Genomic DNA, 23,097 nt, shown 5'->3' with positions numbered 1-23,097 from the left:
GATTCGAAGTTATTGCTTCTGACACAGCCTAAAATCCTTCGCTAAAACTAACTCGGTAGAAAACGGCAAAAAAAAATCCTGTAAGTAACGCTCAAACTACGCACGTGGCGTGGGAAACTGCGCCCAAGGTATATTGTTAGTGGCGCTATAAACTAAATGTAAACGCCACGAATCGCACAGTATTCAATAGGAAAACTACGTAGTCTTGTTTGCATCCATTCTTCGAGATGTTACGCAACACTCCCCAAAAGAAGCTTCTGTCAAGATGCGTGTTGCGTGACACCCCAAAGATCTACTGGGAAGGAGATTCGAGACACTGTTGCCTGGAAAAAAAAATGGTATCAACTCAGAGAGTTTTCCATTGTGTGGATAAAATACTTGTGGTTTCTACGGCTATTGACGCAAATGAAACTTCCGTTTCACTTGTCCTTTTGTGAAAGGAAGACAGCATATTACTTTAGGTCCTTAAGATGCCAAGCATGTGTCTCGTGTAGATGTAACATCTCTTTTTCTTTGTCAGTTTAACACTGAAAGTATCTATTGCAGCTTTTCTTTGCTTTTTATATATATGGATAAACCATACCGTCTCAAGGAACTGCGTAATTAACTTATTTCCAGGGCAATCCCCCAAAAAATTTTGTCTTCTCCATTTTGTTTGCGTAGTAGTCTTTTTTTTTCGTGAGCTAAGCGGATGTCAGGCGAAGGCAGTTCCTTCCCCCACCCCACTTAAAGTTTTTTTGCCCGTTTTGGCGTTATGGCCTCAAAACTTCTTGGAAAATTTATTGAAAACATGTCCTGCATCCGAATATGTATAAATATATACTTTTTAGCCAATTCGAACGAGATGGTGACACCAAATTTACGCAATATAATCACCACAAAATTCAACATTGTATAAGGAAGAGCACAATTTCGAACACAGGGTCATTTTGGCTTCTTGTCAGCGGTAATTTTCTGGAGGTTGTGGGGTACCCACAGAGGTCCTGTTGTACCGGTACCGAAACGGCGGAAAATTATTTTAGTCATTAATTGAATTATCTCTCCGTTTGCAAGCTAGATAAGGAGGAAACGCTAGAAGGATGAATGGTGCGCGCAAGCTCATCCGGTTGGTCGGTTGAATTCGGAAAATCGCTTGTCGTTATACAACTGTTACTTCTTCAAATGGTAAATTTATTTCACCTCATTTGAGGTTTGAGCAATATTCATGACCACTCGGGGACTGGCTCTAAGGATTAGGTTCAGCCTCAGTTCCCCACATTTCTCGGCCAAGATGGCTTCCTGAATTCTTCAATTCGTCCAAGAACACATTTTGAAGCTAAACAATTGAACACTTTGCCATTGATCAACTTGCAATGACTACTTACGTATAGTTAATTATAGTACTCTCTCGAATTGTTGCTTTCTCGCCTGATTCCACGATGAATAGTAGAGTGATTTAAAATTACCCGGTACATTTCCTGACCACAAAAACTCGTGAGAACAATATTCATGGTGCAAGATGTCTGCAAGAGGTGACGAAGATCTTTCAAAACGTACATTCTGGGAGAGGTTAAAGGAATCCTTCTACAAAGAAAGGTTTGAAAAATGTAAAAAAAACTAAAATATTCTCAACACAAGATCTACTTTACTCTCTTACACCGAACAAACACACTAGCGGTGTATCTGGAAGACTGCGTTAGTTCACGAAAGCTTGACTTCCTTGATTTAATTGAAACACTTTGTAATTCTACTGCGGGTGAATTTCTAAGTGTTTTACTTTCTTGTTGGTACGTTTCCCTCAAGCTTTTTGGCAAAATCGGTATTGGTTTAATTTCCCTCCAGGATGTTGGAAAATTAATTAGGGTTGACAAGGTACTCCTTATAGGGAGAGGGAGAATGGAAGAGGGAGAGTCCAGGAGAATAGGGGGCAGTAAGGGTACAAGAGGAATGAGCATAAAGGGAAGGAAGTAGAAAGTTTTTAATGATGGAAAGACAGAGAGAAGAGCAAAAATGCATAGTCATTTGTTGATCATAAATCTGCAGTTTTTTCATACTGAAGGGCAGGGAAAGTACCCCTGGGTGGGAGTAATGGCAGAGGAGTGAACAGAATCAGGAGAGTTTCATCCCATTTTCCCCATTCACAATTTCTACCCTTTAACTAAATTATAAAATTCCTGTAGCAATTCTTACACTGGCTGATCAAACACTTGGGTGCTTTCAAATATGAAACCTGTTTTATGGATCCTTTGAAGGAGGTCCTGGAATGCTGGGGATAAAACTCTTACCACTCTGACAGAGAAGAAATGGCAGGTTAAGGATTCAAATAAAAATAACTTTGTTAGATAGTTAATGAATAGATTTGGAATTACTGTTTTGAATTTATTTAGGGATGCACTTACACAAAATGGTGAATCTGAAGAGGAAACTGGCTGGCAGAGAGTAAGAGCATTATTTGATGTAAGGTTGGTATAGTTGTTTGTGCTGTGCCTCCTTCTCCTCTTCCCTCCCCAGGACAACATAGACAATGAAAAGGAATAAAAAGGAATGAGCAGAACATTCAAATGCAAGAGTTTGTTTTAAAAGCTCATTCCATTGCTACAATATTTCTTGGATATCATTCTGCTGGATGCAGAAAGATGCCATGAGGTGAAACAATGGACTGTGGGGTCTACTGCTTTTCTAAACTAGTTACGGGTTTCCCGATACAATAAAGTGTTACGTAGGTTTCTGACAACTCATAGCACACATAGGATCTCAATAATTTTATCAAGAATCATGTGCTGAAAACACAAAATTGTTTTGTTAACAATTCTAAAACAAAATGATTTTGTTATGTTTTGTCCTTTAGACAGAGTGATGAGCATTTTGATAAGGAAAGATGGCGTAGATTCATGAAAGCATTTTTTAAGTCAAGGTAGGGCTGTATTTTACATATAACAATAAGCCTTTGCAATAAAATTGCCACAAAGTGTCGATATCCATATGATTATCACTAATGAATACATTGGATCAATAGTACACAGGTACATTTTGAGAAATACTTACTCTGAAATGAATAATTCTGTTAACCTTTAAACTCCCAAGATCTGATTGATAATTTGCATTTCTATCTGCCATATACAATTTTTATGATATTACTTCTGAGAATTTGGTATTGGATCAACTAATAATTCCCTTACTGATATTTTTCTTTATTCTCATCACTTTTCTGCTTGATATTGTATTGATATTGTAAGGAAAAATTCTTTCTTGGTCACTCACGGGAGTTTAAGGGTTTATGACATTTCCTCAACATGCAAAATGTATAGACAGCCTGGAGAGTCATGCACAACATTTTTTCCTCAACAGAGGCTATGAAGACGGACTTTGTCCAGAGATGGAACAAATAAGAACAGTCATGCTTACTACGACTGTTTTTGCCTTTGTCTTTGGTGGTCGGTTTGGTTATCGCATCGTAGATGATAGCTTTCGGCGACACAACCAGCTGACTGTGTATGAATCTGCAATGCATGCGCAGCGTCGCTATCATGCATCCATTGTTGTGGGATTTGTCAAGTATGGTTGGCGTTGGGGATGGAGAGCTGGTGCCTTTGCTGGTGTTTATAGGTGAGTGGTGACCTTAACCCTTTAACTCCCAAGATCTCATTGGTAATTCTCCTTACTGTCTGCCAAACAGCTCTTGTGATATTAGTTTAGAGAATTTGGGATTGGATCAACTTATAATTTCTTAATTGAGATTTTTCGTTGTTCTCAACACTTGTCTGCTTGATATTGTATTGACATTGTAAGGAGAAATTCTGTCTTGGTCACTCATGGGAGTTAAATGGTTAAGTTTAGAGTACTGGATGCTTGGTTGAGATGTTCAGGTTTGAGACTTAGCAAGGTCATTATGTTGGGTAAATATTTTGGCGATGCTTCCCTCCCCACCCAGGAAAATGAAGGGATAGGGGCTAACTGTCAGGGAAGCTTGACAGTATGCTGTAAAGGGGAGTACTAGCACTCCCTGGCACTTCATGCTGTAGTAACTGGGATAACTTCTTAAGGCATGGGTTCATAGGTTCACTGGGAGACTTGACCTTTCTGTTGATATTTTCTCAAGTCTTGGAGAAATTTCTAGGTGGATGTTAACCCTTAAACTCCCAAGATCTGATTGTTAATCCTCCCCTGGTGCTGCTATACAATTCTTTGTAAATTTGTAATGAGAACTTGGTGTGAGATTAAGATAACTACCTCTACCTGTAAGTTTGAGCATTCTCATCAACCATCTATTGGAAAACATATAGGAATTATGGGGTTAAATTAATAATTATTAGGTTATTAACCCTATAAAAGGGTTAAAGAAAATATGGAATAATGTTGGTCTTATTTTACCTATTTCAATCTTCTTGAACTGATTAGCGAGTCACCTTATACTCAACCTCTCCCTAGACAGATGAAAAGCTTAAAAAACTCAAAATCACAAGGTCGTCAGTAATGGATAGTTCCATTCCGATATTTAAAAAGGATAAAATGTTTCAGATTTAGTGAAAATGAATTTTCTTTTACATTTTAATTTAGCTTTCTTGTGGTTGCACTAGAGGCTTATCGAAACAGATACGATGCACTGAATTTCATGGCCAGTGGAGGTAAATTTAGAGGTTGAGATCAACTTAATCAATAACTTCAGAATACTTAGTTGGTAAAACTCCTTTGCCCAGAATAAAAAGTCTTGATTCTATTATTTCTGTAATGAAAATTTGTCACTTTAAAAATGGATTATTTATCAATTTAATTTAATTTACCATAACATTTTGCTTTGAACATAACAGCTTCAACTGGTGTTTTGTATAACATGTTTTCTGGGTGGCGTAAAATGGCTGTTGGGGCAGCACTTGGCGGTGGTTTAAGGTAAGGCAAGTTTTAAAGAAAAGAAAGTGAACTGACTTTTTAATAAAAAGAAAGCTCTTTGACATTCTCTCTTTAGAAGACTTTTATATTTACACTTGGCAAATCATTCAAAAGCTCGAGCTTTTCTGAAATGTTTTAACTAATTCTAGCATGTTTTTGTAGCTATCAACATGCTATATCCTTAGTTAGGCTTAGGTGAATCTTTACTTCTAATCCCCATATAATATTGTGAATTTATTTATTCTGTAAAAGTAGATTTGTCCTAGGAACAATATTAGTAGATTATAAGTAACTTGTTAATGCTTATGTAATAGTTTTCTGCCTAACATGCAAACTATCAAGAATAGCACTCGAGCTAACTGTGGGTGCATGAAATCTTGTGCATACAAATCCAAGTTATAAAATGTATGTATATATGTATAACTCAACACGATACATTCAATTAGAAAATAATATTTACAACAGTAATTTTATTATTCTAGCCTTGACAAAACCTGTGGGTTATTTAAGTTGTTGTGGATGCATCTTCCTAAAGTGAATCAAAAATTGGTTTCATTAACTACCTAAGTTTGTACTAACTTTCCATTGTACTGTTTTACTTTGACTATGGTTTTATAAAAGCACTGAATAAATCTAATTCATACTCTTCAACTTTCTAAACCTTTAGTTTGCCTCTTGGAATACTTGCACAGGCTGGAAATGCAATTCTACCAGAGGAATATAAACTGAACAGAAAGCAACTTGAGGAATACAATGTTGAAAAGGCAGAGCAGTATGTAATGTTATATTTTCACTCTAATTTAATCCACAATAAATTTTGTTTGCTTTGTTCTGTTCAAGTAAGGAATGGCTGTCTTTGCTCTACCATTTAATCTACAGATTTTATTTTTTCTTTTGACATTGACAACTTCAGTTTCACCTTGAAATCAGTGAATGCAGAAGTTGCCTTAGTTAAATCATATTAATTTATATTTTTTATCATTTTTTATCTAACAGGAAACAAATTCTGAAAGCTACCACCAGTTCATTGATAGAATCCATAGAGAAAGAATTAAAACAAAAGGATCAAACTTGTGATCACAAGAGATGACAGTTTTGTTAATTTCCTGCTCAAGTCCTGAAAATGAACCCTTTAATTCCCAAGATCTCATCATTAATTCTCCTTTCTGTCTGCAATATCATTCATATGATGTTAGTTTGGAGAATTTGGTATTGAATCAACTAATAATCCCCCTACTGATATTTCTCTTTATTCTCATCACTTATCCGGTTGATATTGTATTGATATTGTAAGGAGAAATTCTGTCTTGGTCACCCATGGGAGTTAAAGGGATAGACAAGGACACATCCATCTCAAGAACAGGAGGAATGAGAAGCAGGTGATGTCACAAGTATTCACAAAAACAAACAAATGATGAAGTTTGTAAAAATGATTAAAAATAAACTATCTAAACATTTAAACTGATGATTCAATACAAATTTTTGTGCAGTATCTTTGTATGCATCAAATCAACCCAATATGGTGATTGTAATAAAATGTTTCCTCTCAGTTTTCACATTAAAAAAACTTTGTATTTTTTTTTTCATAACACATTAATTTTGTTGCAAGTCCTCGAAGGATGTGAAAGATCTGGGAGAGTCATTTTCTCTGGGGCTTTGGAAAGTTACATTTTGAAATTTTTTCTTCAAAGCTACAGTTATCACATCAGAGGTATTGCTATCAGAAACACGCCTCTGCCTTTTAAATGGTGTACCGCCAGGGGAACGCTTAAATGATGTTCGTCGTAGCTCTGATCTACAGCCACCCCTTATCTTTTTAAGAAGTTCTTCATTTCTTTGATCACATGGGGTTGTTGAGATATTTCTTGCAGTCAAGGCACCTCTCTTCCTTGAAAGTTCTTTAGTATCATTTTGTGGTGTAGCATTGATACTAATAAGGGGGGTCAGAGGTGGTGGTGGAGGAGGAGGGGGTATCAGTATTGGAGGGGGTGGGGGTGGAGGTGCAGGGGGGGCAACAAGAATGTTTTCATCAGGACTGTCTGAGGGCGTAATAGTATTACCGCTGTCTTTCATGGTTACATCTATCTTATTCCTGCTGCAGTATTTGCCAATTTGATGGTACATCTTTGCCAGATTTCGCTTTAAAATGGCTTCATTTGGTTTGTTGAAGTTAAATGTTCCAAGAGATTCAAGAACCTGATGAAGTTGCTTGATTTGATTTCTCTTGGCCTGTTCATTCTCCTAATTCAAAAGAAATGTGAAATAACAAATAAAAAAAGATGATTAATTCTTTCTGAATCTTGGCAAAATGTTATACTAGTAATAAGTAAACTGCGAGGGCTGATACTTATAAGTATATCTAGAAGCAGAGTATGAAAAGTACTGAATAACAGGAGTAAGGTTCTTCAAAAAACTACAGTGTCACGTGGTGTGGGAGAGGGGAATTACAAGACGAATTTGGTTTCCAAAGCACATCATTTACCTCTTCAATTTGTTTGCAAAGGTTCTTATCTTTTTCTGTTACCAAGGCCAACCATTCTCTCTTAAGGAGGTGGCAGTCATCTACCGTAAAAAGATAAACAAACAAACAAAACAAAGATTAACCCTTAAACCCTAACGTCAGTACGCAAATTCTCCCTACTACTCTCTATATACATTTCTAAAATGGTGCTCATAGGGAGAATTTGTCTAACAATCAAGAGCTTCTTTAGGCTGTGATCATTTCCTTAATTCTCATGACCTAAATGGTTGATTCAGAGGTGAAACTTTTGGGAGAAATTAGGTGTTTATCAAAGGAGTTACAGAATAAACAAAATTTCAAGCTATGGTGTTTTGGGGCTCCCTCGACATCTTTGTCATTCGCATCATGAGAAAGATAACACCCTCCAGTGGATAGAGCAGTACTTTCTGTTAAGATAGCCATTTCCCATTGGATATCATTGTCCGCTCTATAAACAACCAGGCCCTGATACATAAGAAGGACCAAACATTACGGGATCGACATTGTTGATCCTAGCAGCAAGCAGGACGCGTGTCATATGAACTTCGTAATAAGCCTCTTTCAGCGGTAGAGCATCGGAGAAGATCTGAGGTTCGATTCCTCATGGGGTCTCAGAATTTTTCTTTGCCTCACGCTCGTGACAAGACTTAAAAACATCTTTCTCTAAGAAGGACCAAGTTTATGAAGAATGAAAAGTATTTACATTTAATAATAGGGATTTAAACTAGAGAAAACTAACACGATCTTGAAATAACTCGTCAGTTGAACAGGCAGTACCTGAATTCTGGTTCTGCTCGTAGATATTTCGAATCTCTGCACCTCTGCGCTCTAGAATGTCGTTAATTTTCCTGCGGTCATGAGTTATCTGCAACTCTGTTTGCCATGGATATTCCGTAGAACTAGAGGCTAAAAATGAACAAATCAAACCTTGAATTACGACTTGTAGGATAGCTCTAAGGTTAAACTGTTTTATGTCTTACCTTCTTGTCGTACAGCACTCTGGTGTTTGTTGCAACTATTCTCTACTCCGGGGTCGATTGATTTTAGATCGTCAGCCATGTTGGGTACACTTTCAAATATCCCGGTTCTAAGGTATGATTGGTCACTAATTAAATTCGTTCCCAATCCCTCAACAAGCGTTCTTCTTGCCCGGTTTTCACGCGGTCACAAGTTGGGTTCACTGAGTTTAAAGGTATTATTTTGTTTTTTGCTTATATTTTCAGCCAATTACCATTCAAAAAAGATGTGCCTCAAGTCGTCATTCACGCCTGGTTTTACACATGTCTCACGTTGCAATTAAATTCATTTACTTCAAATTAATTCCATATTTTTGTTCTAGTTACAAAGTGATATGTTTTCGCTTCCCTTTTGAATTAATTCCGGATAACAGCGTCAATAAAAGACGGTTGCCTGTGGCAACCAGACAATCTACACTTGGAAATTTTAAAACATGTCATAAAAGTGGAGTAAGCTGGTATAGTTTTTGGGAATAAGTCACTTTCATGGTTGTAAGGAGTGGTTTATAGTAACGGAGCCCACAAAGAAAAAAAAATCGCTTTGAAAATGGTACAAAAATTCATCACAACAAGGGCACCAAGCTAATTTATTCATGAATTGACCACTTAATAGGGTTCTAACCTGCCCTCCGAGTCTATTGTTTTGAAGAGAAAGCAACCAGATGCAGCAATTATGTCAAATTAGTCTTAAACAAAGTGCGCCTGTCATGTTCGATCCAAGCTAAGTTGCCGGTTAAATTCTGCTTGGCGTTGGATACCGAAAAGGTTAGTTTCGTGGGGACATACGCACGCGGGAATATCTTGACTTTGAAGGTAAGACTATCCAAACAAAATTTTGTTTCTGCCGGCAAAATGAACTTGTTTCCACGAAGATCGAGGTTACCGTTTTAGTAACCGTAAGAATAATTTTTCACATCAGTCCTGCAACTGTAAACTAAATCGCTGATTTGAGACGCAAATTACACCACCTAAAAATTCGAGAAAAGATGTAACACACTCTATCTGAAGTAAGATTTCTTGAGCCTTAGATGGTCTATCGAAAGCCACAACCCATTTGACTCTGCCAAAAAAATTTTAAAAAAAAGCGAAAAAAGATCCAATGTTTTAAAAGGAGCAGAATTTCAGCTGTTTCCAGTAAAGATTCCAGATTTCTAGTGATTACGATATCAGTCGTTTTTGTATTATTCCTTACCAAACCAATAACCGCTAATGTAGTTAAATTTAGATTTTGGTCAGTTTATAATTACTATTCAAACGTTTTAAGGTAAAGTAAGATGTTTTCTTGATTTTTCTCGGAACGTTTAATTCGTTGGTGTATTTTCGTTAAAAGCAAACTTTATCATCCAAAATTAAGGAGTAAATAGACTCTAATATTTAAAAAATCACTCACCGGATACCGTCTACTTCCCTAATTATGAACAGTCAGAAATACTCGCGATCCGCGTGAAGATAGTTTTCTCAAAACCAACGAAAGTGTACCTGAGGTGATTTGGGAAGAGATAACACATGATTTTCTGTCATGGTCGACTGAACGATTAAAAGCCGCTTGTCGTCCTAAACAAAAACTTTAAAACATATTACCTTTAAAGGATCAGCTGGTTGTTTCATGGTGGTTTCCGCTTTTCTCAAACGAGGAAAACAATAAAATTTATCTGCGGTTTGGAACAAACATAACGAAGAATTATTTTTAAGCACGTCAGGCGTCGACTACTCGCAAATGTTTCATTTTACTCAAACCTGGCACTTTTTTTTTCTGTCATTACCAAAAGGAGCCTGCTAGGCTCACTTTACTTTTGGCCTCAAAATAAATCCGTTCTTAGCTAGCATAATTTAGCCGCAAAAATGCCAATTAACACCATAGAATAACCAGAATAAATGGGCAGACTGAACCGAGATCTCGTCAGTGTTTCCAATAACTGAACGATCAGTGCAGATTTCTTCAATATCCTTCAACGCTTATGCAACGGATTAGTTAACCTCCGGGAAGGGGAGTGAGTGGCTGGCTGAAACATAGAAAGACCCTTCCGAGTCAAGAAACGCCATTATGTAATCGAGGCCGGGAGAGGAGATGAAGGAGCATGAAATCATGTGGTTTTGAGGGGGTAAGGAACAGGCATTAGTCGTCGCTAACCGAAAATAATACGGGGACTATTGAAAACTGACTGTTAATTACTGCAAGGGGAGGGAGGGAAGGGGGAAGGGGGGGGCATAAAAATATTTCAGAGCCTAAGAGGGGGGCCAGGTAACTAATATCCTCAGTCCCCCCCGAAGGCAACAAAATTATGACTTGTCCCCTATATGCAGGACGGTTCAACGTTAACGGGACATACTGCTGTGCTTTATTATCACGGGCTTGTATGACATTTGAAATTTGATTTACAATTTGAAACAATGACGCAAGATGAGAAATCTAGTTAGACATTCGCTTTAAATTCGCTATCGTTTATTCATTTATTTATTTTTAGTTGCTTGATTTTGGTCAATACAAATTAGGAAAATCGACTCTTGTTGACTCGCTTGGTTTGCAATTGGTTAAGTGGTTCTTCAGACGTCATAGTGTTCTCTCAGTACGTCATACTTTGGCAAATTGTGAATCTTATTTACCAAAAGGAGTACAGCGTTTTGTATAGGGCTCTGACATTTATATTTTTGTCAGTCTGAGTTCGGGAAAATTTCACACGGCACCGAGTTTGGTTCCCACCTAAAACCAGGTAAGATAATTTATCAGTAAATAAACAATTCATTGTCAAGATTGCACAAATCATAGTCCCAATATGAGCGCACGAAATCTTGCATGTTATACTAAAAAATCAGAAATGAAATGTTACACAATGATGATAAAGATTTTCTGATGAGGTAACCGCTCGTTGATACGCTAGCCTTGCAAAAAATCTGTTAAAATCATAGTAACAGATCTTAAATGATACATTTTTGACATTATTTTGTTGTTGTTAACTTTTTTATTTCTCGAAGATATTAGCTTATTTTACATAGCTAATCTAGCATTCTAGAAGAAATAAATTTTATGTATGAGTGTGTGTAGATCTAAAAATACGGAGACAGAAAAACATGCGCTTATTAAAAAGATTATATCTATTTCCGATTTTTTTTTTCGTCAGAGAATGCTTTAATTCGTCTTATTTACTGGTTCTTTCTGAGAAAAAAAAACCATCAGACCAGCTGAATTGGTCGATTGAAGGAGATTTTATTACGCAATCCTGCTGCCTTTTTAGGAAGACTTGAAGCGAGGATAAGTTAAAGTTGTGCGCAGGTGCAAGAGATTCTTCCAATTTCGCAATCTTGTTCATTATATACACACTAAAATTTATACACTGAAAAGGAGCAAAATAAATTTCCATTCACAAGCCGGTGGAAAAAGCCGAGAGCCAATCAAATGGTGCGTGTGAGGAAAACGATACGTCCAATCAGGAACCACGTATCATCAACGTTACGCCTTCGAAACCATTCGGAAAGTTATAGTTAAAAATCCGCTCGCCCGCTCGCAGTTCACATCATTCTTCACTTCTTTTTAAGTATATGAGAAAAGTCACCAAGCGCATGGCCATGTAGTGTAGGAGACAAAAAAACACAAACGTAAGAACACCAACCATCCAACATCTCAGGTAAATTAAGGCCTGGGTCAGTGGTCAGCTGGGACCCCCAGCATGGTTTTTAGCAGCCCCACGACACGCGCGTGAAGTTTGTAATTTGAGGAAGATAATAAATAAACCAACGCGTACTTCGCGTGTGCGAAGCGATGAATCTATCTTCGTAATTGCTTTCTTCCTTCCATATAATTTAAAAACCTGCTATTCTAAGGGTCGAAAGCCCTGAAAAATGGGCTTGTAAAGCTCAGTCAAAATTTGTAAGCTTAAATACTTCGAGGAAACAAGTTTAACGAAACATCTTTTAAGTCTGCTTTTAAGTCGAGGTAAGATTACAATGTTTGTCGCACAGCTTTATTAAATACGTATTGATGAACATGTTTGCCGCCCGGATTGCGGACGGTCATAGAGTTCGTCCGGGTCATGGCAAGCCCTGAGAGATTTTAAAAATCAGTTTTCAAGGCCTGCGTGAAAATTATGCGTCGTTGGTCATAAGAAAGTCATTAATCACCCCGGCCTTAATTTATCTGAGACGCAGACAAATTCAGGATTAACGAATCTTTAAACGACGATACAGTCAGGGGATGGCGGGTTGACCGCTTAATATAGATTCCACAGAAAAGGTGTAAAATTGTAAAAAAAAATGATAAAAGATGCCCCTTTTCGCCACAATTGACCACTTGATGTACAAAAACTCGCTCGAAAAACTACTAACATTGACAATGGGTGATAAACATGGCTTGAATTTTAATTCAAATATTATTCTCTATACTCTGTTAGCGACGACTGATCCCCACTCCGTTCCCTCTGAAAACCATGTGATTCTCACCAAAATTATTTTGCCCCTCCCCCCCTCTCTCTTGATGAAATGAAAAGTTACCGGCTAAGAAGTATAATGAAAGAACATAAATAGGAACAGTTCAAACTGTAATACATTCGCCGCCGCCCTCCCCCCCCCCCTTCCTCAAACAATGGTAATGTGAACTAGCTAATCACGGTTGACTCGCAAAATAACCTGTAGATACTGAAAAACTATACTAGGCTTCCGAGGAAGCAAAAGGGAGAACCCCAGGAAGGAGAAGGGGCGGTTCTCTGCCTGAAAAGGAGAACTGGACCCTTTTCAGGTAAGAGGTATGTAAGGGAGAAATATATATGCGTTATTGAGCGAGCTGGCAAGATGGCTCATCTTGCCCTTACGGGTAGCCAACCAGAACAAAGGGTTTGCCTCATCTTGCTCACGACTGCTGACAGATATATAGTAAATATCAATGAATATTTTTTTATTTCACCCACGAGAGGATCATTCATGGTCTCTTGTTTCAGTTGTTAAGGTATAGATGAAGATTAAGAAAACTGTGGTATTTTGTGTTTGAAATTGCTCTAAAACTCGAAAGAAATTTTGTTCTTGGTCGTTCAGCTGAGGGTTTACCCGTTTCCTTTGCCTCTCTCTATCGTTATAATATGCATCAGCTTAGGAAAGGCGTAAAGTTTTTTCAATCAAAGCATTTGCTCGAAGTACCTTCTTGTGTGTGGGCTTATTTATGGTCATAACTCAAGACATGTCGTTGAACGGACCTATCATGACCTTCGAAAGATAAGAACTAATAATGGTAAATTTAGTATCCTTTTCCAAGGCCCTGTGATTTGGAATTCAATAAATAAAGATATCCTCTTTGGCGCAAATTAAAGCACTATCTTAGCACCAACAGTTATTAGTTCAAGTAACGTAATGATTCGCAGGTGAGTTGAGATTTAAGCAATGACAGAAAGACTCTTGAAGTTCATTGTTAGTAGCAGCACGTACTCAGTCTTCAGTTGTTTTGGCTAAACTTCGTTTACCTCAGTTTTATTGAGCGTACTTATATACATACATTGTAAGCTCTTTGTTTTAAATACCGACTATTAACTGCAAAATTACAACATTTACCCGCAACGTGCCCCTTTTTTTTTTAACTAATCAAGGTTATTTAGAGCGGTCAATTACTCTTCATTTTCATTATTGTGTGATAATGAGACAATTGTAACTGTAGTTAAGGTTAGGGATGAATGAAGCGCGTAGAAGGGGAGGGACTGGACAGGAGCTTGAAATAGTAGGAAGCGATATCCCAGTGTAAAAACCTGCTCTTGAAATTTATGAAGCAGAACGGCTTTTCTGTGCGTGTGTGAATAGCTTTTTTTTTTTTCTTTTTATGTTGTTGTTGTAGTTTTCACTGAATTATGCCTTGCCTCCAGGTCCGCACATGATATTCACGTCTGGGGCTAACAACTATGGCGAAATACTTAGCATTAAATATTGAAAAGTACGGATTCTCACCGATTAAAGGAAATTGCGAAATGTCTGACAGCAAGTAGTAAAAGTTCTCTAGGACTGCACCGACCACGAGTTTCAGTCACTTTTTGATCAATCATTTACAAATCGATATGAAATTTCTAAACAAAAAAAAGTATATTTAAATATTTTAATCTCAGTTTGTAATAAAATGAGAAACATGCAAATTTCTCATGCAGCAAATTTTGGTAAAACAGACGCTTGATTAAATGATTTGGCGAGATATGTAATTATCATACAAGCGAGTCTATATTGAATAGAGAAAAAGACAGTTTAATCAGTCATATAAGTTATTGTCTTCCGATAATTAAGAGATTAAGGTCATGTCGCTTCCAAGGCACGAAAGGTGTTTCGTAATTTTCCTCTTCTACCAAATTTTAGCCTCTCTTATTTTTCCAAATCGCACCTGGAAAATGGAGATTCCTGCATGCAACACAAGCTGGCTAGGTAAGATTCTTATTTTTCTTTACAGATCTCTCTTTTCGTGAAAGTTTAAAGCTTATCTGTTGCGAGAGCTAGAATTCTTCACGATCTTTTAGCAATGATGCCCTTTTGAACCATCCTCGAAGATACGAGTTCATGGCGATCGATCTTTCACGGAATGTGAAATTCTGTGCCGCTTTCGATTTGCAGTAATTCGTCTTCTGACATTTCAAAAAGCAAGTTTTGAAGACTGCTCCTTTTAAAAAGTTTTTTAACAAATGTTTATGTATTTCTTGCTTTCGTCTCTTGCGGAGAACCATGAACAAGTTATTGGAGTTGTGCGCTATAGAACTTTATATATATATATATATATATATATATATATAGAACGATAGAACGTTATATATATATATATATATATATATACATGTATATATATATATATATATATATATATATATATATATATATATGTATATGTATATATATTTTTCCTCTCTTTCCAATATCATCATTCCAGATCACTCGTCGTTTTAAAATTCGTTGAACTTAGAGCGCACTTAACAGTTATCAATACATCACGATAAGATAACGGAAGGAAATGATTAGCTAATACTTAAGATCTCCATGTTAATTGACGAATCGGGAGTGATGTTTCGTGAGACCCACTTTTCGCCTGCACTCGTTGTTTTTAATGTCGAGTCAAGATGGCACCGTTAAAATTGCCACGTATTTTCTGCTAAGATTAGGAACCAAAACGACTTGATCGTTTTAGTCTCTAATCGAAGCGGACTCGAAATGGTGTTTTTGTATATCAGTCAAACACAAGTGTAGAAGAGTGCTGGCTCTTGGTGCTCTGTAACACCACATTTTGGCTCTGTGCTCACTAATATAAGTTGAACAACAACCTCGTACTTTTTCGCAGTCGTCCTGTGGACAATATATAAATGCCTGGATTTTTTCGAAGCAATAGAAACGACATCATGGTTTCATCCAAAGCACGCTTCATGGCTCCCAGCCGGGGGCAACCTTGTGCAGTGTAACCTTAGTGTGCCATAATGTTTGAAGAAGTCTGCTTTGGAAGCGCTTGAACACTGTTGAAAGTTGCGCCGGTGAAAAATGTTAAACGTGGGTTGGAGTAAATATATATAGGTTAAAACATTCATCCAACAGTCGTGCGACAAATTGCTTATGTTAGACGAAACTTAAACAATTGTTACGCCTTTAGCCCCATTTGATGTTGACAAACGACCACACGGCTCTCTTGTATAATTATAATAAAAGCCCCAACAAAACATGAGCATGAGGAATATTCTTTCAGTTTTGAGACCAATTTTAGTCGCGTTACACGGCAATTGTGCAGTGTGCTCGTTGTCACAGCAACTGTGATGCTGTACAGGCTCCTTAAAAGTTATTTTAATCCGCAAATTCTTATAAACAAAAATAGAAGTGGCTAATTTCCTTGCGTAATAATACAAAAAGACAAAAAAGAATTCAACTTTATGTTGTCACGTACCACAGTACTCTTAATGGCTTAGGCATTGTCAAAATGCATCGAGTCTGCCAAATTGTGCGGATTTGGATTTTTATAGATGAGGAGAAAATGCTTTGTAGTACTTCTGTGATGAACCTTCGATGACTACATCCGTAAAGTCAATTTTACCTTGTGTCAAGATTGGAAGATAAAGCTGATAAAGATCTTCTGATCCCAGATTATGCTATTTTTTTAGCCCCTAGTGAAGCACCAAAGCAACCAAGAATCCCACTTAAGGTAGAAGATAACTTTTGTTCCAAAACATCAAGCTCACGTATTCACTATTTTAGAGCTTTGTACTCAAGACAACAGTTTTCACTTCTGAGAGAAACTTCTGTATAGTAATCATATCAGTTACTCCCGTTAATTATAATCGCAAACGAACAACACAATAAGAGAAAACAATACAAAATTGCCTGCAATACAAATCGGTCAAACAAAGCCTCTTAAGAGAAGCTTGTCAGCTAATTTCAATTGTCTCTCAATCGGCTAAAACTCGATCGACTTTTCTTTCTTAGTCGAGGATGCGCGCCTAGCTTTCTTTTAGCCAATTTACGAAAAGATTTCTTTTTTGTTTACAACTTAGTACCATTAGTATCTTTGGTTAAGTTTAATACTTCGAAGTATGTCGTCGAATTGGATCGTAGTTTCCTGTGGGAATTGCTAAGAATGGTCTTTTTTTGAAATGTTGAAGCCCCCTATTGTCCTGTAACCAATCTCTGCTTAGCTTCTCTAATAACCTTTCTGTCGTTGTTTATGAGAGCCTTTTGAGCAGGGTATGACATCTGTATCTTCAGTTTATTGCATTTCCATATTTTTGTTTTAGTTCTCAGGGCCTGAGTTCCTCTGTTTCAACATTCAAAACCGAGCTGGATGATTGTCAAACAAAGTGGATAAGATGGTGTCTTAGGAACAAATTTCATTTCATTTCATCTCGTGAGGCGCCTACAATGAAGAAAAAATTGAACGTGCTGATGACTGTATGCCTTTTTTGTTGGCTTTGTCGGCTTATCTTCGCTCAAAACACAAAAGAAAAAACTGAGAGTCTCAGCTATGCCTTCACTAAAGGAGATTTCGTGATCGGTGGTTTATCGCCCGTTCACTTTTCGCCCACGGAGGCCGAAGAACAACAGAACCCGAATTCTTTTACTTGCCAAGGAAAACTCAACACTAGAGGTTTTGAAGCGGTGGAAGCGATGCTTTTTACAATGGACATGCTAAATGAAGGGCCACTTAAGGATGTGGTGCTACCAAATATAACCATTGGCATGGACATAAAGGATACGTGTGGCAGCGCTGATTACGCCGTTCGAGAATCACTGAATTTCTCGTTTATTCGCAACGCTCATGCTAAGGATCAGTGCAGCCCAAGTTATGAAAAGGAAAAGTTTCAAACCATCGCTGTGGTCGGTGCAGCTTACAGTGGAGTATCAATGGCGGTTACAAATCTCTGTGGATTGTTTTACGTGCCTATGGTGAGCTACGCATCGACAACTAGTTTGCTGAGTAATAAGGTACGATTTGGTTACTTCTTGAGAACTGTGCCTAATGATATGTTACAAGCGAAAGTGATGGCGGATCTTGTTCGAAAGATGAAGTGGAACTACGTGATAACTTTGGCTTCAGAGAGCGAGTACGGCCGATCTGGTATCGAGGCCTTTAAAAGAGCGCTTGACAGCTTCGGCGATAGCTACGATGTTTGTATTCCAGTGGATGAGCGATTCACAAAACGCTCCACAGATGCAGAATTCGAAGAAATATTTCAGAAGATGCTTGCAAACTCCAAGGCTAAGGTTGTGATTCTCTTTGCGCAGCTACACGACGCGAACATTTTAATTGACAAAGTTCGCCAGCACAGATCAATGTCGAAAGAAAAGTATGTTTGGATAGGTTCTGATGCTTGGGCAGACTCAAAGCAAGTCCTGAAGGGCAACGAGGACATTCTACGCGGAATGTTTGGTGTCGTGCCAGAAGTTGTGCATATTGAAGAATTTGACAAGTACTTTACGAGTTTCACAGACAAAAGAAGAAAGCGAAACCCTTGGATGCGTGAATATGAGTATTTGAAAGTTGCACATAACCCAGCTTTTTACCGGGACACATTTAAACATTATCCTAAAGCGCAGTACGTGATGGATGCAGTCCTAGCGATCGCCTACGCACTACATAACATGCTCGGTTGTCAACCTTACCAAGATTGCTCCAAGAAAATCAAGAATCTTAAACAACGAAAATTTCTGGAGTTCTTGGAAGACGTGAAATTTCCTGGCAAGTCGAGGGAACAATTTTCGTTCGACTATCTTGGAGATGCAATTGGAGTGTACGATATTCGTCATTTAGGGCTTGAGGATGGCAATTACGATGTCATAAAAGCTGGTAAATGGGGTGGGAAGGAATGTGACATTCTCGGCGCTAATCTGTCTATGAGTTCCTGTCTCGATCTGGACACGACAGTCATTGACATGGTTAACAAAAATCTGAAGAACTTCACACAAGAAGGTATTCCTTTCTCGACATGCAGCAAGGACTGTTCGCCTGGTTATCACAAAAATCCCGAGAAGAATCACGCAAAGTGTTGCTGGGAATGTCGACTGTGTAGCGGTAACACTATTACGAATCAAACCAACATGGACGACTGCACCGCATGCCCTCGAGGATATCGCGCAAGTAATAACCATTCGCGCTGTGAGCCCATACAACCCACGTCTTTACACTGGAATGATACGTTAGGTGTGATAATTATCTGTATATCAGGTGCTGGCATCCTGTCGGTAATTTGCACCTTTGCAGTGTACTATGTCTACCGTGGGACACCTGTTGTGCGAGCGTCCAGCAAAGAGCTGTGTTACATTCTGCTTTTTGGTATCGCGTGGTGTTACGCGACACCCATCGTTTTTCTTGTCAATCTAACAGACCAGGTCTGCAGAGCAATTCCGTTTGTCACAGGTCTATCCCCCGCGCTGATAGCTGGGACACTCCTCACCAAGACGAATCGCATATCACGTATTTTCAATCGCAAGCTTTCGAAAACAGGGACTCCAAGTTTCCTGTCCAAAAAATGGCAAGTGTTGATGGTGCTGTGTCTAGCGGTGGTGGAATGTCTTATCGGAGGAGGATGCGTGCTCTTCAACGAGACTGGAAGCAAATTGGTGATCTCCGAATCTAAGAAAGAAGTTTTGAAACAGTGTAAAGAGCTGCCTGACATTTGTACAGCGATTTGGTGGGTGTACAACATGGGGCTGGCCTTGACTTGCACGTATCAAGCATTCCGCACGCGGAAATTACCCGAGAACTACAACGAGGCCAAGTTTATCACCTTCACCATGGTGATAACGTGTATAGTTGTAATAATTTTCATTCCGACGTACATAGGAACGAAAGGGATCTACAGAACTACCATAACCTGTTTTGTGTTCATCATAGGCGGTTCCTCAACCCTTTGCTGCATGTTTGTACCTAAGTTGTATATAATTCTATGGAGGCCTGAAAAAAATGTGCCCATGCAGCCTCGCTCCTCGACAATACGTTTGGGAACCATTTCTCCCTCAGCATCTTTTGTGAGGCGTTTGAGTGTAGAGTCCAGCTTCAGTGACAAGGATAGAGAAGGAAGAAAAACACGAATTGACTCACTGCCAACGATTGAACTAAGTGGAACCGAAGGCGAGAATGGAGAACACCAAGAAGTGCCGAGAATCAAGAAAACTACCCGATCCTTTTCTCTCAGTCCGGACATGCTTTCAGGAGGTCGAACAAACCTCGAGCGGAGTCCTGAGCGGAGCCCCGAGCGGAGCCCAACGAGGCTGTTCCCATCTCGCCGAAGGGGTAGTCTTCAGGCTCTTTCTGCCATGCTTTCCTCCATGGAAATGATCGAGGAAGGAAACGAGTTTGAAATATTCGGAGCCAGTAACGAGTGTGCTGGTGGTGCTTTAGACCGTCGAGACCTTCGCGCGGGTTTGGAACGGCTGAAAACGGAATTCTATGAACTCCAAGAAAGAGATGATCGCTTGGACGCGGAAGATGAAAAAAATTACTGCGAAGATGAAGTTTTTCTGCCTTTAGACGTTGAAAATCAAAATGATTACCTCAACGAAGAGGAACGTGAAACTTCTGACGGTGATTCTGGAAGTAAAAATCCTATCACTTGTGCTTCGAATCTGGATAATTGTCAACCAGAAACACAAACAGTGTCTACGAATAACAGATTATCCTGTCAAAACTGTGGTACTATAGTCTCCCACATAGACCGAGATTTGTTGATCGAAGTTTTGCGTGCGCACTTGGCAAGGAACGGTAGAAACCAACCTGGCGAGAGAACTAAGAACAATTCTGAAAATAGCCACAGTCACAAAACGGTGACGTTGCCAGAGAACCCGAGCGATCAAAATGACGCTAGTACACGCAGGAGAAAGTCAGGAATATTTAATCAAAAACCTAAGGATAAACGCTTTTCCAGGAACGGGTTAGACTTAAATGATAACAGGCCGGCGAAGAAATTGAGAAATCCAAGCTACTACAGCTGCGAATCCATTAGTTTGCCTTCTCTCGTTAGTGTCTTCTCTCAAGAAGAGTGCACTCTTGATTTGGGCGTGACGAGGACCAAGAATACTGACGATAAGCAGAAAAAAGCCAACAAGGCGCTCATGAACGGAAAAAACTGCAGTATTAAGGACGGCGTTTTAAAAAGATCATACTCTCAGCCAAATGGAAGAGTCTGTCACGATCTAATAAATGGCGAAGAAAGTGACTTTACCACTGAAAATGATAAACTTCTTTGCGAAGAAGACAAAGAGTTGGAAACTGTGCTGTAAGAGCGTTGTTCGGTAGCTTCTAATGGAGGTCGTTTTGTTTTCGCGCCTTAAGCCTGCTGCAAAACCTTTTACACGTTTTAGGATTGAGTGTCGGAAAAACCAAAACCAAATTTATCAGAACGACCAATCAGAACACAGGAATTTATCAACAGGAACCAATGAAATAATAGAAAAAAGATAGCATGCAGCCGCCTCTAAATAAACGCGTGCTGCCATAAGGGCAAGAAAACGCGAGGAACTCGGACGAGAATGCCTTAGTTTTGTTATCTGATTGGTTGAGATGGTGGCGCAAATTTTTCGTTTCTTGGAAACATAGGTTAAAGCATGCTATTGCGCCAACTCGATTATTTAAAAAAATAAGAAGTCACGCAGGTGCGAAAAGAAACTGTCACGCACTATCGCGTGACGACTACAGTCGATGACGAAGGCATCTGATAGTTTTCCTCATAACGCAGGCGAGCGATTGAAATTTTAAACACATGGACATTAAGTAAATAAATGATATATATTTGTATATATACAACCGTTTTCAAAAACTTTGCAACATTGAAAATATATATTTACTATATGTATATATATCTTTTGTTTTCTTGTCAAAAAGTGTCTCTTTTTGATGAGAAAAGTAAAGGTATATTTAATACATAGTTTCAAACAATCATCATTTTTGAAGATGGGTATATATATACGCAAATTGTTATGTAGAGTGTCTAGAATCAAGAAGTTACGGCAATTTTTCAAAATAAAATAATCAAGACAAGAAACTTAGCCTTTAGTCAAAGGATAAATTGAAGGAGCTAAATCCATATGCAAACCAACAGAGTTAGGAAAAAACATCTCCTTTTTCATTTTTCTCCACTGTTGGTTATTCATCATATTTGATCATTGACAGATTTGGGGAATAGCTTCCTGGTTTCACTCTTCTCCATCGACCAAAAGCCTAGCACAAGCTAACATGGGTTTAATTTATTTGAATGGAATTCTTATACTCTCACCACCTCTATTACTTTTTAAAAGAAAAAAAGGGTTGCACTTTAGCAGAGCTTGTGCATCTCTGGAAACCAACCCCTGTCGTCGCGAGATGTAACTCTTTCACCCTCAAGATGTCATAGTAATTCTCATTACTGTCTTCCATACAATTCTTATAATGTTAGTTCAAAGAATTTGGTATTGGATCAGCCAATATTCTGTTGTTTGATATTTTTCTTTATCTCATCACTCTCCCACCTGATATTTTATTGATATTGTAAGGAGAAATTCTGCCTTGGTCTGACTCTTGGGAGATGAAGTGTTAAACATCTTAGTCTCTGTGAAAGTTTTCATCTTTTACATCAATGGCCAACATTCAAGGTCTAAATTCTCCTCAGTGGTCTGCATATGTTTTTCTATAGTAGCAATTTCCTGATTTGTGCTCAGTGAGGACTATTATCATTTGCCGATCAGATCCTTCACTCTCACAACCTGAACTGATGATGATGATGAGGTGATTCTGTTGTGAGTCATTTAAAGTTGAGCCCTTTCACTTCCCATAGTGACCAATCATACATTTCTCTTTACAATATCAAATTTCTTTGAAGAAGCATCTAGCCTGTATCAGGTGGATGTCATTGGCACACTCCACAAATGTTTTTTGCCCATAGGAAATTATGAAGCCTTGAGCAACATAAGCTGGCAAGAGATCTGCAAGGGCCTAATATTGACAAATTCAATTAGTGCCACACCCCAGGCAAACTTCTCCCTGACTTCTTCCAGAGGGCAAAGAAATAATGAGGGCCTGCTAAGAAAGGTGTTTAAAAAGACAATAAACAGATCTTCTTTGATTTTTTGTACCTTAAACTATAAATATATGGTTCTCAAGAGTGGAAGAATTTGAGGGTTATTGTGTTAGCACCCCATATTGAGAGATAACAGTGATTCTTTCAGGATCCAGCTTTGCATACAATTGATTAAGATTTCTAAGCTGACACAAACTCTTTGCCCAGGGTTATAGACAGAGGGAATTTAGAGGTATTTTCAGCG

The 23,097-nt window shown here is 38.4% G+C and overlaps 3 protein-coding genes across 4 annotated transcripts; 2 read left to right on the top strand and 1 right to left on the bottom strand.

Annotated features, from left to right (window-relative positions):
• The first annotated feature begins 1,234 nt into the window (after window positions 1–1,234).
• Window positions 1,235–6,331, top strand: LOC113686588 (complex I assembly factor TIMMDC1, mitochondrial). Its single transcript, XM_089207494.1, has 8 exons — window positions 1,235–1,575; window positions 2,367–2,441; window positions 2,828–2,893; window positions 3,328–3,585; window positions 4,537–4,604; window positions 4,788–4,866; window positions 5,534–5,638; window positions 5,863–6,331. Exons 1-8 carry the CDS (start codon window positions 1,499–1,501, stop codon window positions 5,954–5,956), a joined length of 822 nt encoding a protein of 273 aa, XP_089063620.1. The 5' UTR covers window positions 1,235–1,498; the 3' UTR covers window positions 5,957–6,331.
• On the bottom strand, window positions 5,317–8,491 carry LOC113686555 (uncharacterized). Its single transcript, XM_027204191.2, has 4 exons — window positions 8,347–8,491; window positions 8,144–8,272; window positions 7,349–7,428; window positions 5,317–7,107 (listed from the first exon to the last, which is right to left on the bottom strand). The coding sequence occupies exons 1-4, from the start codon at window positions 8,423–8,425 to the stop codon at window positions 6,460–6,462; spliced, it is 936 nt and encodes a 311-aa protein (XP_027059992.2). The 5' UTR covers window positions 8,426–8,491; the 3' UTR covers window positions 5,317–6,459.
• Window positions 8,492–9,179: 688 nt separating this feature from the next.
• On the top strand, window positions 9,180–21,846 carry LOC113686612 (metabotropic glutamate receptor 2). 2 transcript variants are annotated; one of them, XM_027204248.2, is made up of 2 exons: window positions 9,180–9,195; window positions 17,100–21,846. In XM_027204248.2, the coding sequence occupies exon 2, from the start codon at window positions 17,224–17,226 to the stop codon at window positions 21,079–21,081; it is 3,858 nt and encodes a 1,285-aa protein (XP_027060049.2). In that variant the 5' UTR covers window positions 9,180–9,195; window positions 17,100–17,223; the 3' UTR covers window positions 21,082–21,846. The 2 variants fall into 2 exon arrangements, with proteins under 2 accessions (XP_027060049.2, XP_089063617.1); XM_089207491.1 differs by lacking the exon at window positions 9,180–9,195 and adding an exon at window positions 14,612–14,763.
• The last annotated feature ends 1,251 nt before the right edge of the window (window positions 21,847–23,097 follow it).

Source organism: Pocillopora damicornis, chromosome 5 (genome assembly GCF_964200805.1).
Source record: "Pocillopora damicornis chromosome 5, jaPocDami1.2, whole genome shotgun sequence".
NCBI classification, from domain to species: Eukaryota; Metazoa; Cnidaria; class Anthozoa; order Scleractinia; family Pocilloporidae; genus Pocillopora; species Pocillopora damicornis.
The sequence above is the reverse complement of the archived record's forward strand: the minus strand, read 5'-3'. Positions and strand labels throughout refer to the sequence as shown.

Coding starts and splice junctions, on each gene's coding strand:
- LOC113686555 (XM_027204191.2), bottom strand. CDS start 8,425: ATGGCTGACGATCTAAAATCAATCGACCCCGGAGTAGAGAATAGTTGC. Junction 7,429..8,143: donor CGAGCAGAACCAGAATTCAG/GTACTGCCTGTT, acceptor TTTTTACGGTAG/ATGACTGCCACCTCCTTAAG. Junction 7,108..7,348: donor TTTGCAAACAAATTGAAGAG/GTAAATGATGTG, acceptor CTTTTGAATTAG/GAGAATGAACAGGCCAAGAG.
- LOC113686612 (XM_089207491.1), top strand. CDS start 14,744: ATGCAACACAAGCTGGCTAG. Junction 14,764..17,099: donor ATGCAACACAAGCTGGCTAG/GTAAGATTCTTA, acceptor TTTTTGTTTTAG/TTCTCAGGGCCTGAGTTCCT.
- LOC113686588 (XM_089207494.1), top strand. CDS start 1,499: ATGTCTGCAAGAGGTGACGAAGATCTTTCAAAACGTACATTCTGGGAG. Junction 3,586..4,536: donor GCCTTTGCTGGTGTTTATAG/GTGAGTGGTGAC, acceptor ATTTTAATTTAG/CTTTCTTGTGGTTGCACTAG. Junction 4,867..5,533: donor GCACTTGGCGGTGGTTTAAG/GTAAGGCAAGTT, acceptor CTAAACCTTTAG/TTTGCCTCTTGGAATACTTG.